The sequence below is a fragment of the Pseudophryne corroboree genome, chromosome 9, assembly GCF_028390025.1.
Source record: "Pseudophryne corroboree isolate aPseCor3 chromosome 9, aPseCor3.hap2, whole genome shotgun sequence".
Lineage (NCBI taxonomy): Eukaryota > Metazoa > Chordata > Amphibia > Anura > Myobatrachidae > Pseudophryne > Pseudophryne corroboree.
The window spans coordinates 39,637,052-39,657,053 of record NC_086452.1 but is presented as its reverse complement, the minus strand read 5'-3'; the positions used below and the strand labels follow the sequence as shown (position 1 = coordinate 39,657,053).

General features: G+C 47.8%; 1 protein-coding gene across 11 annotated transcripts in view; it reads right to left on the bottom strand.

The window, feature by feature from the left end:
- The window catches only part of DOCK7 (dedicator of cytokinesis 7), a 274,293-nt gene that overhangs the window by 27,598 nt on the left and 226,693 nt on the right, over positions 1-20,002 (bottom strand). For 7 of the 11 annotated variants that reach the window (XM_063939211.1, XM_063939203.1, XM_063939204.1 and 4 more), the window contains 7 exons: positions 19,370-19,522; positions 17,019-17,177; positions 10,610-10,710; positions 8,585-8,777; positions 7,906-8,049; positions 5,793-5,924; positions 3,727-3,741 (listed from right to left, as the gene is read on the bottom strand). In XM_063939211.1, the coding sequence (XP_063795281.1) occupies positions 3,727-3,741; positions 5,793-5,924; positions 7,906-8,049; positions 8,585-8,777; positions 10,610-10,710; positions 17,019-17,177; positions 19,370-19,522 (897 nt within the window). The remainder of the gene's footprint in view (positions 1-3,726; positions 3,742-5,792; positions 5,925-7,905; positions 8,050-8,584; positions 8,778-10,609; positions 10,711-17,018; positions 17,178-19,369; positions 19,523-20,002) is intronic. The other 4 variants (XM_063939205.1, XM_063939208.1, XM_063939213.1 and 1 more) reach the window with 1 other exon arrangement.

The following is a 20,002-nucleotide window of genomic DNA, read 5'->3' as shown; positions in this document are numbered from 1 at the left end:
AGGAAGAGCTGGATGCTGCATCTACTGGGGAGGAGGAGCTGCATGCTGCATCTACTGGGGAGAGGGGAGGAGCTGGATGCTGCATCTACTGGGGGGGAGGAGCTGGATGCTGCATCTACTGGGGAGAGGGGAGGAGGAGCTGGATGCTGCATCTACTGGGGAGGAGGAGCTGGATGCTGCATCTACTGGGGAGGAGGAGCTGAATGCTGCATCTACTGTAGAGGAGGAGCTGGATGCTGCATCTACTGGGGGGGGGGGAGGAGGAGCTGGATGCTGCATCTAGTGAGGGAGGAGGAGTTGGATGCTGCATCTAGTGGGGGGGGGGGGGGGGAGGAGGAGCTGGATGCTGCATCTACTGGGGAGAGGGGAGGAGGAGCTGGATGCTGCATCTACCGGGGAGGAGGAGCTGGATGCTGCATCTACGGGGGGGGGGGGGGGGGGGAGGAGCTGGATGCTGCCTCTAGTGAGGGAGGAGTAGCTGGATGCTGCATCTACTGGGGAGGAGGAGCTGAATGCTGCATCTACTGGTGGGGAGGAGGAGCTGGATGCTGCATCTACTGGGGAGGAGGAGCTGGATGCTGCATCTACTGGGGAGGAGGAGCTGGATGCTGCATATAGTGGGGGAGGAGGAGCTGGATGCTGCATCTACTGGGGAGGAAGAGCTGGATGCTGCATCTACTGGGGGGGAGGGGATTAGGAGCTGGATGCTGCATCTACTGGGGGGGAGGGGATTAGGAGCTGGATGCTGCACACAGTAGGTGCAGCATCCAGCTCCAACCCCCATTCAATGTGAATGATCTCACATTCAGTCAAGGTATGGAAACTTTTACATATTTATCTATGAATGCTATTACCAAATTCTTTATCTATAACAACTTGCAGTTCAGGTTTTGGGCCTTGTAGGTAGAGACCGCATGCAAGCAGAGTTAGTTTGTGGTAGGCAATCTGGAGCTCCTCAGGTATGTACCAGCATGACCTGCTCACAGGACATGCTGGTACATGTAGTCCACAACAGCCAGCCAACTGCAGTTTGCCTACCTGAGAATTAGAGGATGGATGTAAAGGATGGGTGTTAGCATGCAAACATGACTGGACAAACTGGTCAAAACTTCAGGGGTCGATTTAGAAACATTTAACCACAACTGAGGCCAGGCCTGTATACTGGAAGCCTCAGACTCTTCAGGGCTTGTGATTGGAGGGGGATTTACCGCTCACCACCGAGATGTGTTCCACTGTAACGACTGCAAACCGAGGCTGATATAGGTATTATCAATCATTATATGCTCACTGGCTGCTCACAGGAATGTCTGGGGAAACGTACAGGGCCAGACTGCGCGTGCACCACTTTACATGACCCTTACGGACAAGGTACCTGTGCAGTGATAATGAGTTTACTACAGTATATAGAGGACCACTAGGCCAGTCTGCATGTTGCATTATGGACCCCACAAGTCAGACAATAGCTTATGTGTCCTTGCTTACAGGCCCTTGCGGGGTTTATTTCTGAAATCACATGGAGTGTATGATCAGACTGCTTGTTACATTTTTCCTATCTGTAGCAATGTAAGATTATATCCTGACAGTCCTCTAAGCGGAAAGGCAGTGAGGATGGGTGTCGATGTGACCACCTCCAATGACTTGTAGTTGGTAGATGACCCTTAGGGGTGTACTCATTCTATGGGGGATATTCAATTGTTTGAAAAGCCAGGTGGATGTCTGTTTTATACTATCAAATAGACAGGGAAAAAACAGAGACCCATCCGACTTTTCAAACATCTGAATTCCTATATATATATATATATATATATATATATATATAAAAAAAAGTCCTATTAAATTGGGTTTACCCAGGTGTAACATATGCAGAAAGCATGCAATAGCAACAGCGCCACCTTCATGCAGAGGAACTGAGAAAAACAAAGGAAAATTGCCTCCTCCACCTGCCACATTCAATTCCAAATATTCTATTGGCTTTCCTATTCTTTCACATCACCCTTTGTTCTTTCTTACCGACGCCCCATTTAGTTAAGAAACCGTATATTTATAAAAACCGAAAGGCATTTTCTGACTTTAGAGTGCCAAATAGCTGGGCAGAATCACTTTAAAGCTACAAATCAGAAAGGGGAGGGACACTTTTTGACCCCTCCCCAATGTACCATTTGAGGCATCTCCCCCCTCTCCTATCATTATCAGAATGCAGACTCAGGCCTTCACTGAATTGGCCACAGCTGCTGCTTAACCAGGAGACACATTCACAATAGCACATGGAGTGCTAAAGTTATCAAAGATTGGAGATAGATAAAATGGAGAGAGCTAAAGTACCAACCAGTCAGCTCCTAACTGCCATGTTACAGGCTGTTTTTGAAAAATGACCGTTAGGAGCTGATTGGTAAGTACTTTATCTCTCTCTCCAAGCTTTGATAAATAAGGTTGAACACAAGAATATTAATGAGGGCGAGACTACCTCTCTGGACCTGAATATCTAATGGCTATTTATTCCCCCTCCCATCTTATGACCCCACAGCACCATTGCGCAGCACAGACTCATTCATGATTGGCTGATCGTACCGGTCACTGGAGAGGATGACATCACCAGAAGCTGCGTGACTGCCCTCTGCTGGAGCTTTAATATCACAACAGGAATTACAAGAAGGGACTGGTTGGCAGTATGAGAGCATATGGCCCCACCATACCGCCTCCGGTCTACACTGTAGCTCACAGCTTACAATGCTCATATATAGAAAGTACTCCATACATTTGGAATTGAATGTGCAGTTTTCAGACCCATTTTCTTTCACGTCCCACTTCCAAAGCAGAGAGGAAGTATACATGAAAATTGCTTCAGCTCCTGTATCTGGAATTCCGGATGCGCCTTTAGAAGACTGCAGTGTGCAGCTATCAGTGCTCAATCGTGCCGCTAGTTCTTTTGGTCTATAGTTTCATGTTCTTATAATTAAAGGTCCAATTATATTCTCTGCGTGCACAGAGTTAAATGAGGGTTGGATGTGTCAACCCTTTGAGAGAGATCAAGTGGAGAAGTTGCCTATAGCAACCAATCACTCTTAGCCATCATTTATCTAGCACCACTACAACCCCGATGTTTCCCTGTGGACACCCTATGAACCCTGCAGAAGAAATGACAGTTACAAGCCGACTGGTTGCCTTGGGCAACTACTCCACACTTTATCTCTCGCAAATGGTCGATAAGTCTCCCCTTGAGTATGCCACCTTTTGGTCTGGGAGCCACAAGTGGCCAGCAGCTTCCTCATGGCCAAGACACGTGGCTTTACAACTGGTTCCACCTACCAAATACATAAAACGTGGACAGCAGTGGACTAGCACATACCTATTGTAAGAAGAGGTAACCTACCCCCAAAGTGCTATCCTCACAGGAAGGGACTGCTCTAAATCGACCCCTTGATTTCAGGGGGGAGGGGAGTTGAGAGACAGGTGATGGAAGAGAAGATTCTCTAAATGATGATGAGAGCGTGATATTCTCTAAATTCTTTTATTAGTGTGGCGTGTCTGAAACTCCATGCAGCGGCTTTACGACCACGATGACAGTTACCATGACCACGGGAAACTCTGAATGGAATGTGTTTTAGTTAATGGATTCAGGTCAGAGAAGACAGCAAAACACAAGTCCCACAGCTAGCACATGTGGGAGAAGCATGACAGAAGGGTCTCAGACTATTAGTGGTCTTGTCTGACTGCAACGTTACCTACCTCCCAGCCAGTACTCTGTATAACAAGAGAATAAAAATACAGCGTCACGGGAAAAAGCAATAAATACACATGAACATGACTGTAACAAAGCACCTTCCCTAAGCAGGCTGCGGCCACCGCAGGCTCTTTAGCGTTGCTGAAACTGCCTACGGAACCCGACCTTTCACCGCAGCCGAAGAGCTAAGAGTAGCCGACTGCTGCCCGACTACCATGATTCCCGACCAGCAGAGTAGATTGGGGGTTTTAAAAAAAACAAACAAAAAAAACCCAATGGTTTTAATTGTTTTGAATTGTTCTTTGCAAGTATATATATTTATGGCAATGACAGATGTCCTCATTTAGCCGAGAAAACCAATAACATATAACAAGTGAGGCGATAATCTCTGAAGCTGGTGTGGAAGCGCTGTCGGGGTTTATATGAATTTGTTTGGAGTTGATAGTAGAGGAGACATAGGGGCTCATTCATCAACGAGTGATAAAACTCGCTGTGGATGATAAAACTTGTTGCGTATGATAAATGGCGCTCCAGCCAATCCGCTCCCAACTGTCATGTCTGCAGCTCCTAACTGTCATGTCTGCAGCTCCTAACTGTCATGTTTTTGAAAAGTGACAGTTGGGAGCTGACTGGCTGGAGCGCCAATTATCATATGCAACGAGTTTTATCACTCACAACGAGTTTTATCACTCAACAAGTTTTATCACTTGTTGATAAATGGGACCCATAATTTTTAAATAGGACTAAGAAGTATCTGAATTTTTTTCCCAGATTGTGATTGTGTGCGTGTGTGCGTGGGGAGGAGTGGGGGAGAGGATTAAGTTGTGTCTGTCATTGCAATTTTGGTATCGGTTTCCTTTCAGTGCCCATACTAAAGGCAGGATCGCGGTTAACCAAACGTGTGTGAGGTTTGTGACAGAGCCCCGCTGGCGACTGTCTCTATTTATGGTAAATAATAATAATCGTTACCAGTAAATATGTTTCAGAACATCAGTCTACAGTGCACAAGACCGCAGAACACAATAGGATTACACATCATGGCTATAACTAAGAGAGGTGCAGTACCAGGTATTACAGCTCTCATCTCTGCTGAGCACCTTGTTGTTTTTACATCAGGAAAAGTCATCGCTATAGGGGGGTAATAATCTTTTTATATAACATTCTCTAATTTGTAAATCCTACAGAGAATAATTAACTATAAATGTCATATGTACTGTGTGCGTCTGTAGGATGTATGTATATTTAAGAGGACATAATGCAGAAGTAGCATTTTCAGAACTACAGTATGATGAATGTGGGTGTATTTTGCGGGATGAAGTCTCATCTTATCCTTTGAATGTTGAGGCTGTAATAATTGCAATGGCCACTAGAGGGCACTTTGTTTTACAATAATTCTGGTTCCTGACCACAAATCATACACAAATGAAGTTTGATAATGCCTGGGCACAACACCGTATAACAGCAGTAATTGCTAACCAGTATGTAGTTCCATTCCGCAATAGGAGTGTGTTCACGTTTGACATACAATATTGAAGCCGTATTGTATAACAAATGAGGTTTTATTTATATTACACCATCAGTCGTGTTATGGATTTAAAAATGTCCGCCTATGTGTTTCAATACGCCTGACGACTATTAAAACTTAATACGGGATTTTACTTTCCCTGATTCTATAGTGCAGAAAAATGAGCTACACATCGCATTAGATATCGGTTCTGGAAATGCTTCCTCTAATTGGTTCTTCTCATCTGTCTCTGCCCTCTTTTCATGCTCCGTAACACAAAGCCAGCGGCATTCTATGCACACAAGAGCGAGGAGACAGATTGAGCAGCCTCCTATCAGTTTAAAAACAGATTTGGGAAAGAAAAAAAATAAACTGAAGCGTAAATGAGGAAATTAAGTCTTTTTGACACGCAAGCGCAGCTTTGTCTCCGAAGTCCCCACTTCAAATGAATGTGGGGATAACCGTAGCTGCAGAAAAGTCTTCCAATACCATCCACTGTGCGACAACATGGTGAATTTTGCAGCGGGAGGAACCAGACAGAACAGTATAGAAATGTGCTTCTGTTACCTGGTGGACAATCTTGCTGAACGCGTCCTGCAGTTTACCGTGAATTGTGCACAGCTTCTTCGCATCTCGGTTGGCTTCGTGTATAGGAATAAGAACCTTGTAGACGTCATTCACCGCCTCGTACATTCCGGCCTGGAAGAGGTTCATTAGTGAATCAGACTGAGCAATTGGCGGGACAATCAGAGACGCAAACCGTAAGTCCGATACAGTACTAAACGCAGGGGTTCTACGCAACCACAAACTGTAGAGATGACCGACGGGACACTTGTAAAGCACAGCCGATACTGTAATATATACAACTCATCCTAAACACCCGAACGGGATTATAGAAATGGTTGGACTGATGTAAGAAACACACAAAACTTGGAATCGCACATATGCGCCTATGTAACCTGCGCATTTCACGGTGCACATCTATTTACCTTTTTAAAGCAGCCGCATCTTCAACAGTTTCGAACGCTGGACTTAAAAGGGGCAATAATATTCAATGCAAAACCAGGAGTGTTTATATTTAGTATTATTGCCCCTTTATATCCAGCTGCCAAAACCGCCCAAAAAGCAAATGTGTACATTCACCCCTACGTCTGCAAAGCCGCTCTGAGACACTGCTCCGATAAGTCTGACACTAGTCATATACTATATGTGGGCAAAGTACACCTGGACATTACCTGCGCTGACAGCTGAAGACACGTACAATACACCTGGATTTTAAATAAAGAACGGGACTTGATCTCCAACAACTGATATCCAAAGCAGAAGTTAAGTCGTTTTGTGGCGCCCTTCCTAAAAACACCCCGTAAAATGCACCAACCCTCTTCTTCTATCTAATTTACACAAAGCAAATCTTGTTTTAGCTCAACGCCACTGGGTGCACCTACTCCGTAACACCATTCACTTTAGCACAACCCCACATCGAACAGGGCAAACTGTGCAAATGTAGATGCACAGAACAACTGTACACCCGACTTGGCCACGGTGCCCAGATCAATCACTTTATTGCTACTTTGGCAACTGCAACACTTTACACTGTCACTTGCAGTACCGCCTCTAGACAGTAGGGGGTACTGTGTAATAGTGTAACCCATCTAAACTGAGTCTCTTGAAAAGCACAGAGCATTGTTTGCAGAGCATGAGAGCTGCAGTCATTAAAACGTCAGATGATGCCGAAGCGCCGCTATCTCTAAAAGAGAGTGTCCCATTACTAAAAATAGGTCCCGCACCAATATTTCCTGCATCAGTGAATTAGACTGTAAGCTCCTGTTGGCGGGGACTGATATGAATAACTAATAGTCTCCACACAGCGCTGCGCAATTCGTGGCACTATGTAAACTTAATAATCAAAAATATAATTATTCTTTACTATGATATAACTAAAATTCATATTATGTTTACAAGGGGGTAGATTTACTAACGCTTGTAAAATGTGAAAGTGTTGGCCCGGGATGAAATAAAGTCAGAGTTTGACGGCCGTGCGCGATGCCGACCGGAATTGGACTTTTTTTAAAGGGGCAATCATTTACAAGACATGGTTTAGCTTTGTACATGAGGTACAAACTACTGGCGCCACCCACTGGAAGCCGGAGAGCGGTGGTACGGCCACTGCGATGCTAAGCCGCAATAGGAGCACACACATATGAAGCTTTTGTAATAACATATTAAAGTTACATTTTTGCACTTTACAAATGTTCTTTGGTGACCGTTCTCCTTTAGGGAAGACGTACAAAGGAAATTTCCCCTCCCACGTGCTACTTTACAGTCACTTAATGTGCGACATGTTTGTGTGTGATTGATGACAAAGACAGTTCCCGCTGTGAGAAGACAGATGGATTGGCCTCAAAACCTTTTCATTTCCAGGTAAACGACCGACGCAGTATTTAGAGTGAATTAACATTTTCCGGGACAGGGAGCCCGAGGCAGGGAAGGGAGATTAACGTGCATACAAGATGCAATTAGCGGCAGAGATGGGGGCTGCCTTTCTAATCCTGTCAGACTGTGGGAACGTTAGCCGAGCGACAGAAGCAGCCATTATATCAGAGGGTGAGCGACGACAAGCGCCCTTCTGGTCTGAAAATGTTGACATGGAAAGAGGAACATAAAACGTAACATTAATTACCATTGAGAAGGACGCTGCCGCCTGTTCTAGAAGTCCCACCAGTCCGGCCTCTGTAAAATACTTCCCTGAGCAAATGCCTTCTTCATCCGGCGACACCACATCGTCCGAAACTGCTGACTCCTCCAGGACGTTGGAGGAAATGTTCTGTGGAAACACAATTTATACCTGAGAGTTATAGCAGGGCAGGGAACTTGTTCATCCTAGCAAAATTTCCTTAATGCTATACGTGTCGGCAACACAACACCCTGGTCACAACACAAAGGAAAAGCAAAACCAGGGTTCTCACACCCCACTCTGCTTTCTAGCACCCTCTTATTCCTTGACGCCTGCCTTTACGTCAGATCTCATTGGCTTAATGCGTTCTCTCTCCTACACCATCCAGTGCAATTACCGACACAGAGCCCAGCCTCTTATTTAGATCCCACTGAGCTCTGATTGGATGGTCCAAGCCAGCCAATCAGACTTGATGGAATGTCACTGCAGAGACAGTGGCTAAATGAGGACATCCGGAACCTGAGAAAGGATTATAAAACCCACATGGACCCTGTTGTATGGCGCCAAGGCAGTGCAAGCCACGCCATGTAGTGGCTGTGATAATCATATCGCTCACACTGATATTCTAGCAATCACTTCCCCTTATAATGGAGAATAGCTCCCCCCATCGTCAGTGTGCACTTACCTGGAATGTGACACAGCCCACCGGGAGATACTTCCGGTCCTCCAGCATGCTGAGATACTCAGCCACCAGTGCCGCGGAGTGCACCAGGCACTGCGCCGATTCGGCATGGTTGCTCCTTTCACAGTGCTTTCCAGCCATGTTTTGCAGCCACGTTAATCGCAGGTCAGGTGATGTCTGGTAGCCTTTTGCAATTCTACAACAAAGGAGCAAAGAAATGAACCATCGAAGGGCAAAAGGGCTGCCAGGAAGGGCGAGGCGGGGGGCGGGCGTTGGGGGGCAGCCTCGTTCCCCAGCCTGACACTCTTATATGTGCTGGATTGCATTGGGGCCAGCAGCCATAGGGGGTAATTCCAAGTTGATCGCAGCAGGAATTTTGTTAGCAGTTGGGCAAAACCATGTGCACTGCAGGTGGTGAAGGGGGGGAGGAGGGGGGGCAGATGTAACATGTGCAGAGAGAGTTAGATTTGGGTGGGGTGTGTTCAATCTGCAATCTAATTTGCAGTGTAAAAATAAAGCAGCCAGTATTTACCCTGCACAGAAATAAAATAACCCACCCAAATCTAACTCTTTCTGCACATGTTATATCTGATCCCCCCTGCAGTGCACATGGTTTTGCCCAACTGCTAACAAAATTCCTGCTGCGATCAACTTGGAATTACCCCCATAGTCTCCTCTGCCTGTGCATGGGAGGTGGGGAATGGGGGCTTGGGATAGCAAACACACTGATCATCCCCTCCCCCGGATTTGACCCTGACTGATGTGCTCAAGGTGACTCCCCGCCCCTTTCAGCACACACTTTTTTTTTTTCATAAGTGGGCATGGTCACGCCTTGCCTTAAAAAAAAGAACCTGGGCCCGACAGGTGTTTAAGGCTTTGGCTATATTCAATGTCATTAAAAAGAAAGCTGTAAGTCTGGGATAGTTTCCCTATCTATGGTGTATTTGGGGTTAGTAACCGGCTTCCCCACCTACTGTAAGTCTGGGATAGTTTCCCTATCTATGGTGTATTTGGGGTTAGTAACCGGATTTCCCACCTACTGTAAGTCTGGGATAGTTTCCCTATCTATGGTGTATTTGGGGTTAGTAACCGGCTTTCCCACCTACTGTAATTCTGGGATAGTTTCCCTATCTATGGTGTATTTGGGGTTAGTAACTGGCTTTCCCACCTACTGTAGGTCTGGGATAGTTTCCCTATCTATGGTGTATTTGGGGTTAGTAACCGGCTTTCCCACCTACTGTAGGTCTGGGATAGTTTCCCTATCTATGGTGTATTTGGGGTTAGTAACTGGCTTTCCCACCTACTGTAGGTCTGGGATAGTTTCCCTATCTATGGTGTATTTGGGTGAAGTAACCGGATTTCCCACCTACTGTAGGTCTGGGATAGTTTCCCTATCTATGGTGTATTTGGGTGTAGTAACCGGATTTCCCACCTACTGTAGGTCTGGGATAGTTTCCCTATCTATGGTGTATTTGGGGTTAGTAACCGGATTTCCCACCTACTGTAAGTCTGGGATAGTTTCCCTATCTATGGTGTATTTGGGGTTAGTAACCGGATTTCCCACCTACTGTAAGTCTGGGATAGTTTCCCTGTCTATGGTGTATTTGGGGTTGGTAACCGGCTTTCCCCGCCTACTGTAAGTCTGGGATAGTTTCCCTATCTATGGTGTATTTGGGTGTAGTAACCGGATTTCCCCGCCTACTGTAAGTCTGGGATAGTTTCCCTATCTATGGTGTATTTGGGTGTAGTAACCGGATTTCCCACCTACTGTAAGTCTGGGATAGTTTCCCTATCTATGGTGTATTTGGGGTTAGTAACCGGCTTTCCCACCTACTGTAAATCTGGGATAGTTTCCCTATCTATGGTGTATTTGGGGTTAGTAACCGGCTTTCCCACCTACTGTAAATCTGGGATAGTTTCCCTATCTATGGTGTATTTGGGGTTAGTAACCGGCTTTCCCACCTACTGTAAATCTGGGATAGTTTCCCTATCTATGGTGTATTTGGGGATAGTAACCGGCTTTCCCACCTGTACATTAGGTCGATCAGCATCTCAGGGTCTTCCTGGTGTTCTTTCATTTTTACCGTGTCTGAAAGGATCATGTGGAGATTAAACACAAGATCCTGGACCTGGAACCAATAACACGCAGACATTACAGGAGATATTCTATGGGCGTAATATGACAAGTAATGGAAAGAACACAACACAAATCAGAAAGGGTTTTTATAAGATGACATTCTGGCAATATCAGGATTTTGGTACTTACCGATAAATCCCTTTCTCCGATTCCACAGGGGCCACTGGAGTGCAGATACAATGGGGATATAGTAGGTAGTAACTGGGAGCTGGCACTTTAAATTTATAACCATGTGACTAGCTCCTCCCCTACTATGTCCCCCCTCCAAGCCAGTCCAGTTAAAACTGTGCCCGAGGAGAGCTAGAAAAGACCAACGTCAAAGTAGAGGAGGTTCGCTAAGCCAACTAAAACAAGATAATACCAAGGAAACCTGGAAACATAGTGAAAGGGTTATGTAAACCAAACGCGCAGTCACACAGTGACATGCAACCCGATAATTGTAGAAGGAGGAAACAGCGCTGGGTGGGCGTCCAGTGGCCCCTGTGGAATCGGAGAAAGGGATTTATCGGTAAGTACCAAAATCCTGATTTCTCCTTCATCCACTAGGGGCCACTGGAGTGCAGATACAATGGGGACGTCCCAGAGCTCCCAAGACGGGAGGGAGAGCGCTGAGATTCCTGCAAAACCGTTCGGCCAAACTGGACAAGCTTATGATGTCCCGACTAACCGGCATCGCAACCCAAAGCATTCACGGTAACCCCGCGGGCGGCCGCCCCCGAAGGTCCCCCAGAGCGCGCGGAGTGCGCCGAAATGGAAAACGGAGGCCCCTGAGCAACCGCCAAATAAGACTGTCTGATGGTCAGACGAATGCAACAGCCCAACGACAGTTGGGACCCCGGCCATTCCGGTCGGGAGCATCGGACAAAACAAAGACGAAATCAAGTTGCCGATTTACATGAAAAGCGGACATCACCCCTGGAAGAGACAACAGCTGAGTCTGAAGCTCAGCCATAGCCCAATTCGAAAGGGAGGTTTCCGGTAGAGAACTCCCTGCAAGAAAGCCCAAACTTCTGGCCGCAAGGCTAGTTACCTTTGGAAGAAAACCAAAAAAGAGTAGAGACCTGAAACTCAGGTCAACCGAGTCGAAGCGCAGCCGAGCAAACCATCCGCAGAAACCCATGAAGGCGGTTAAATGAAAAACCGAAGGGAAAAATCCCTCTTCATCCACACCAGGCCACAAAAAAAAAATTCCAAAAGTGGCAAAAGTGAGACGATGTAACTGACTTTTGAAATCGGGCTCCGTAGTTATAACCGAACTAGGGAACCCCTTCCTTCTGAGAAGGTCTCGTGAACGGCCACCCCGTTAAACAAAACCTGTGGAATACTGAACAAAGAAAAGTACCCTGCTGAAGTAGACCTTCCCGCCGAGGTAGGGGCCAAGGCTCCTCTACTGACAACAGGCGCAGGGTGGATTTCCAAGTCTTGCGCGGCTAACCCGGAGTACCGGGAGGACTAGTGCACAACTTCCCTTTACGAGATGCAGAAAGTGAGGTAGTAACCAAAAAGGAATAAAGATAGGCTAACCAGAAACCCCAAGGAGCTGTGAGGGCATTCCCGGCTACTGCCACCAGAGCTCACGTCCAAGAGTAGTAAAGGGGCAGTCGAAGAGTCAGTCGGAACGCCATGAGGTCGATACGAGTTCTCCGCCAACAGCCGACAAGCTAACAAATCTCCGGGTAATTTCCACTCACCCGGGTGTTTGACCTGGAATGAAGATCGTTGTCCTCTGCTCAGAGGAGGATGCAGGTGACCCCTCTCAGCGCCACACTTGGCTGAAGAGAGAGAGAGAGAGGGTAACTAGTCCCGAGGAAGGAAAAATCCTCAGACGGACAGAGTTGAGAACCATCTCTAAAAACAGAAAACAGTACGAGGAGCATAAATGGAACCCGTGTCGAATCAGAAGATCCTGGATCCTCTGGATATTCAGAAGCAACCTAGTCTGCAGAGTGAGTTTCCAGCAGTAGATTATCCAGTTAGGGAACAAACGTCACTCCCTGCCTTTGAAGTAGGGCTAACCTGTGACCTTCATGAACACGGTGGGAGCGGAAAAGGGACCGAACGGAAAGGTCTGAAAGTGGAAATTAATATCTCGTACTACGAATTGGAGAAAAGCCTGATGAGGAAGCCCAATGGAAACTAATAAACAGGCATCCCTGCTGACCAAGGACGCCTAAACCCTCTTTGCTCCAACCTAGCAATCACAGACTGAAGTGATTCTAGGTTCAGAATAGGCCTGGCCGAGCCATCTGGCGTCGGCACGGAAAAAAGAAAACAAAAAACAAAAACAAAGGCCTGAGAAAATGCCCCGATTCCAATGATGTGCGAAAACCGGGAAGAGCACCCTTGTGGTGAGAAGCATCTGGAACGCCGCCTGCAGTATGACTCTGTCGTCGGAAGTCGGCAGATCCGTGGTGAGGTACCACTGAGGCGGCTGGGCTTCCAAGTCGAGTATGTAATGTAACCGACCGTGATGAGAAACCTAACCCAAGCATACCCAGGCTTCCCAGAAAAACCACCGACATGCGCCCCCCCCTGGAATTTCCCAGGTGGAAGGGCCGACCTGCGGTAGGCTTGTTGGAGGACCTACAATCCCGACTGGTAAGAGGATGCTGAGCCTCTGCCTCTCACTTCGAGATCCCTTGGTGACGGAGATACCAACCCTGTCATGGACTCAAAACCCGGAAGGGGTACGGAAAGATCTAAAGGAAAGACCGGTATAGGTCCAACTTGGAGCTGAAGCAGCAGTAGGGGAAATAAAAGTGGCCTGAGAAATCCGGGCCGGAAGATCCTTCCCGAGCAGGCCTGTGATGAACCACACCACTGCTGCCCATTAGGATTCAATATCCGCCTGTCACTGTCGCAGCCCTAAAGGTCATCTGGTTAAGGCAGCCCAAGCGGAAATTCAGGCTCCGAGTATACAGACTTCCTTGGAGATCTCAAAAGAACATAAAGCAGAATCGTAACTCTGACCCGCCCAAGGAGTCAGGTGATCCTGGTGTAAACCGTGTAACCCAGAGGATAATTGTTTTACAACCTACCTGCTCCGGACAAGGTAGAACTGCTGCTGCCGCATATTTCTCTCAGATGGCTCCTTCCGCAAGGTAGCCCTAGGAACTGGCAGCTTCGTGGACCAGCGATACATCGAGGGGTATACCCTTGGAGAGGACCGATACCGTTTCCTGCTATCTGCGGGGAAAGGACAGGAAAACAAACATTGTTTGATACCTGAATTTGCGTATTCGGATGTCTCTTATCCGAAACTGGACAAGTCGCTGCCGTCTCTTCATCGGCGCCGAACCACGAGGGACATGAAGCGCTCCTTTACCTCCAGCACCAGACGCACTGCTGTACAATGCGCCTCATATCCTGTACATCTCTCGCCTCCCCCAAGAGAGGCCTCTCATCCGCAGTTGTCCTTTTAGAAACCTGGAGAGTAGAAATGACGGACAGGGTCTCTGGGTAACAGTGACATTACCTGCATAAGCTGAGCTGTTCAAACAGGAGCGTGCTGCAGCTGTGTTGAGGGCTAAGCAGATGGGTCCACCGCACAATCCACACCTAACAGGGATTTCACTGCCTGTCCCGGGTGATACGTTCAGTAAAATGAAATTAGAAAAGGTGAGTTGCAAGAAGTGTAGTCCTATGTACTCTCTACACTAGGACGTGCAGTGACAGACACGTTTCCCTTAAAGTTGGTTTTTGTTGGATTCAAACCCGGGTCTCTGTGTGCAGATGTCCCCGCTATTAGCGTACCGAGCCACAGCGGCTATTTGTCTGATGCCACACACATTCCCCAAATTACAAACAGCATTAGTACCAAGTGAAACAAGAGAATAATAAAGGGAAGGCAATTTCCGCCCTGCATGTAGTGTACTGCTAAATTAGGAAGAACAGGTGCAATACAAGTTTCTCGGAAGCTCCACTAGCTGTTCCAAATGACGGTTAGCCTGTGACAAAAGCCGGGGGAAATATGTTATGCGGCAAGTCGTTATTATAATAAATTTGCCCTGGAAGCTTATAGTTCTATCCGCTATATACGTGAACCTATATAGTGAGCCTAACTGAGTAGCCTCAGCGCCAACCAAGCGGCGAGCGCCTGCATCCCCCTCCTGCAATATGAGCCGCGGCGCGAGGAGCCCGCTGAGCAAAGCGGGATTACCCTAATGAGCATTCAGAGAATGAGCCTTCTGTTGCGTGGCCGGCGCCGCGCTACCTGCGTCTCTGGGTACTGTAAATAGCTCTTACATAGAGACACTTGGATACATCTACTATCACCTTCACTGACGTTTTCCCCGGTGTCCGCTTCTGCAACTGCAGCCGTGAGCGCCCTGCATCCACCTCCGGCAACCGCGCCCCGGGGAGCGCTGAGCCCGCTGCACAGAGCGGGAGTTAGCTCCACCCCCCCTGTAATGGCGCCAAATTTAAAATTACCGAGCGCCTCCAGCGGATCCCGCCGCACCGGCTCCAAGAGCCGCACTGAGTGTGGAGCGGGCCGATGAGCGGGCGGAGGGAGGGAGGATACAGCGGGTTTCTAAAAAGTCACCCCGCATCCCACGCCGGCAATGCGTGCCGCGGCCTGGGGAGCGCTGATCCCGCTGAACATAGCGGGAGTTAGCTCCGCCCCTCGGTACGGCGCCAAATTTTAAATTAACGAGCGCCTTCAGCGATTCCCCACGCCGATAGTGGAGCGGGCGGAAGCGGGGCACGTCCAAATGAACACAGCAGCATAAATTGTCTAAAGACACCCCGCATCCCCCGCCGGCAATGCGTGCCGCGGCCGGGGAGCAGGGTAGCGTTGAGCCCGCTACACAAAGCAGGAGTTAGCTCCGCCCCCCGTAATGGCCTCGATTTTAAAATTACAGAGCGCCTCCAGTGGTTCCCTGTGCCGACTCTAAGAGCCACACTGAAATAAAGGCATGGAGCTGAGCCCGCTACGTAGAGCGGCAATAAGTTTAATGGTGCCGACTTAAAACTGTAAGGGCGCCTCTGTGAAGCAGTGATCCGCCCGGGGACAGCGTTCAGAGCTGGGAGTGCAGGGAGCGGGTGGGCGAACAAAAAAAAAAAATCGTACTCACCGCTGTTGCTCGACGGAGTGGCCCCGACACGCGCCGCACGCAGCGGTGTCCGGCCACATATACTCACCGCTGCCTTGCTGCCAGAATCTTCTGCTGACGGAGCGGCCCCGACACGCGCCGCACGCAGCTGTGTCCGGCCAGCTCCGGAGAACTAGTGTCTCCTTCAGCCGGGGCCCATCCCGAGCCGCACGCAGCTGCGATGGGACCCCGCTGGCAGCTCCCGCGGTGCAGACTGGCAGTGGCAAAACTGCCAGTCTGTGAGTGTAAGAAAGAAAAAGAAAAATAATAAATAAAATTAAAAAAAAAATCTTCAGTGAAGAGCCAAGTGACCAACTCCCTTGGGCACTAAAATAAGACTGGCTTGGAGTGGGGACATAGTAGGGGAGGAGCTAGTCACATGGTTATAAATTTAAAGTGCCAGCTCCCAGTTACTACCTACTATATCCCCATTGTATCTGCACTCCAGTGGCCCCTAGTGGATGAAGGAGAAAAATGTATTATTCCTTGTCTACAATTTGAAAGGAAAGAAGGAATTCAATTAAGCGTTTGCTCAGACAGCAGGAAATCCCTACAGTCTATGCCAGCTCAACGTGATGATATGAATGGGGTGCAAACGGATTTTACCAATTTTACTTCTTATGCCATCTAATATATTTTATATTATATTCAAATCCTCGTACTTTTTTTTATTATTAAATCTAAAATTGAATACGTTTGTCCTTGTTACTGTAACGAATCCAAGTACTTCTTGGTTGTGTTAACCCTTTGAATAATTGAGTAGGATGTACTGGCTCTTTGAATTCCCTGGGAATGGAATGTTAACACCTTGACTACCAAAGTGCATACTGTGTGCCAGAGTATATTTGTGAGTTTTAAGGACCTTCAAGAGATTTATTGGTGCATGGAAATAAGAGGAATACATTTAGGGGTTATTCAGCTGGATCCGCACCTAGTGATAAGGGGTGCTAGACTGAGTGCCGAAACCCAGTTGAACCTCTTACAGTAATATCCAAGTCATGCTGATCTAGATCCTCCAAAAGAAGTGATGTAAGGAAATTCTGTTTCCATCCAGTTAGGAAACTAAGCATTCCACCCACATCTCATACGGTACCACACAGCATTGTACCATGATCCTGCCCACAAGCGTGTTTTGGGTCTGGATGCTTCATTTAATATATAGAATTGCATTTTGGAGGCTCCAGAACATTTGGCGTAACGCGCTCACCTGATCGGGGAACGTGGTCTCTCGCAGTTCCACATCTTCCTCGGCGTAGGTTAATATGGTCTTCAGGGAGCGCCTCAAAAACTCCTCATTGAAATTTTGAGATGTTCCCACCAGAGAAGAGAGTGACATGGTGACCTGCATCTTGACCCGCGCAAAATTCTGCAAAAATACAGTCCCAAAAACACCGTTACCAGAAGAGTCTTACGGAGACCGCAATGGCGGATCACATACATCGTGCTAACTAGCTGTTAAGCTCAGCACAAACATCTCACAAAGCTGCACCCTAAGCTTAACAGTTTGGAACACAACAAAACAACTTTTCAGACACTGGTCATAAATGTTGAGATATTACAGGTAATATTGGGTGATTGATAGTGTAATGTGCGGGCTGATATCATCTCATTGGGAACGCCGGTAAATATGAGCCCTATTGGTCATATGTAAGACACTTCGGTAAAGCCATAAGCGATCGGACTGGTTGGTTGGAGTGTCAGCTCATGTTATCTGTCGCGTTGCTGTGTATGCGGCTACTACAAATTCTATTTAATGAAAGAGATACCAGGGTCTTTTGACCAAATTGCACTGGCTGTGGTCTCATCCTAGACAGTAAATTGAATTTGAGGGCCTGGTACAGAGACGGACGGTGTTGCACAGTCGCTTTGCCTTTCTACGCAGCAGCTGTGCTAAAATATGCAAAAGCAGCAGCAGGCGTATATAACAGAGAGACACCCACTGCTGGCTGTCATGATCCACTGCTGGGTCTGAAGACTCCGTTTCTGATCATCAGCGTAACCCTGTGACCGTGTTTTTACGCTGCTGGTGCCGCTGAAGCCCCTTCCTGCTCCTAAAGGATTGCAGGCTGTCACTCTCCTGACGTCTGCAGCCGCACTGTGTCCAGCGACGCGGGATCCGGTCTGAAGATCGACAGTGTCTAGGTCGACAATGTTTAGGTCGACAGTCACTAGGTCGACATGGATGGAAGGTCGACAGGGTTTCTAGGTCGACATGTGCTAGGTCGACGGGTCTAAAGGTCGACATGGGTTTTTCAATTTTTTTTTCTTTTTTTGAATTTTTTCATACTTAACGATCCACGTGGACTACGATTGGAACGGTAAAGTGTGCCGAGCGAAGCGAAGGCACCATGCCCGAAGCATGGCGAGTGAAGCGAGCCATGCGAGGGGACGCGGTGCACTAATTTGGGATTCCGGTCACTCTACGAAGAAAACGACACCAAAAAAAAAAAAAAATCCTCATGTCGACCTTTAGACCTGTCGACCTAGCACATGTCGACCTAGAAACCCTGTCGACCTTCCATCCATGTCGACCTAGTGACTGTCGACCTATAGTGGTCGACCTAAACATTGTCGACCTAGACACTGTCGATTTGATGAACCACACCCCAGCGACGCAGCACCCGATATGCACATTTGCAGTACAGGTCCAGCGCATGCGCAGCTCAACAAGCATCGAAGATGTACAAAGGCCCCACGGTTTACTTACATCTCTGAATGGGATCGGGTCAAGATCCTGGCGCTCGGGATCTCGGCAGTCGAAATACTGACACGGCTCGGAAAGCCGACGCTGGCATCCCGATTAGGAACACAGGTGCAGATTTATTAAGCACCAGCCAATCAGCTCCTAACTTCCATGTTACAGGCTGGGTTTTAAAAATGACAGTTAGAAGCTGATTGGCTCGGGTGTTATCACCCTCCACTTTATCACTTCGCCAGGCTTAATAAATCTGCCCCACAATCCCGGCACCAGAATCCCAACCGCCAGGATCTCAATCTGGTTGGGAAGGGGAGAGAGATAGGTTTAGGCTGCGGGGAGGGGGTAAGGTTTAGGCACCACCGGGGAAGGGTTAGGTGTAGGGTGCGGGAAGGAAGGGTTAGGGTTATGAGGGCATTGGGCAAAGGTAAGTATACTTACCTTCCCCCTGTCTGGATGCTCAATACTTGGATGCCGCGGTCGGTATTTTGACCGCCGGTATATTATTTCCCCCAACCCTCCTGAATTAGGCTCTGTGCCAGAAGGGTGGAAAATCCACTTTACCTTTATATGTTACTAGTGTGTTATGTAAATAGTAAGGTGCCATGTGTAAATGTTTTATTATTTCTTTGTTGCATTACATTAGACGTAGATCATTACAATCAGATTGTATAATTGCAGTTAGACACTACATGTGTATGTGGCTAAACAGTGCAAGGGTGACTGGAGTGCAATAATCCCAACCAATCAGACACTGTCCTGTACGGCCAGCACAGGGTTTTAGAAGTGACCGCTATTTCAGTGAGCCGTCATAACAGCATTCGCTTACAGGCACATGAAACAAATCCTGCCGCTGAACTTACATTGCCGATTTCAAAGTTCTGCCTCATGAGTAGGTATAGGGAGGCGCTGGCGTGGGATCGGATGGTGCCGATACTGCTGCTGCAATGTCTGAGCAGCCGGAGGCACAGGTCAGCGCACTGCTCCGTCTCCTCTTCAAACAGCAGCTCAGGGAACTGGGGAAGGAGGCGAGGGAATGAGTGTCACAAAATAGATTAAAGCTTGATATTGAGATGAGAGCCACGTATTGTCCTCTCATTACAGCATTACCTCCAGTACACGGTGCAAAGAAAGCCACGTACTGTCCTCTCATTACAGCATTACCTCCAATACACAGTGCAGAGAAAGCCACGTACTGTCCTCTCATTACAGCATTACCTCCAGTACACGGTGCAGAGAAAGCCACGTACTGTCCTCTCATTACAGCATTACCTCCAGTACACGGTGCAAAGAAAGCCACGTACTGTCCTCTCATTAGAGCATTACCTCTAGTACACGGTGCAGAGAAAGCCACGTACTGTCCTCTCATTACAGCATTACCTCTAGTACACGGTGCAGAGAAAGCCACATACTGTCCTCACATTACAGCACTACCTCTAGTACACGGTGCAGAGAAAGCCACGTACTGTCCTCTCATTACAGCATTACCTCTAGTA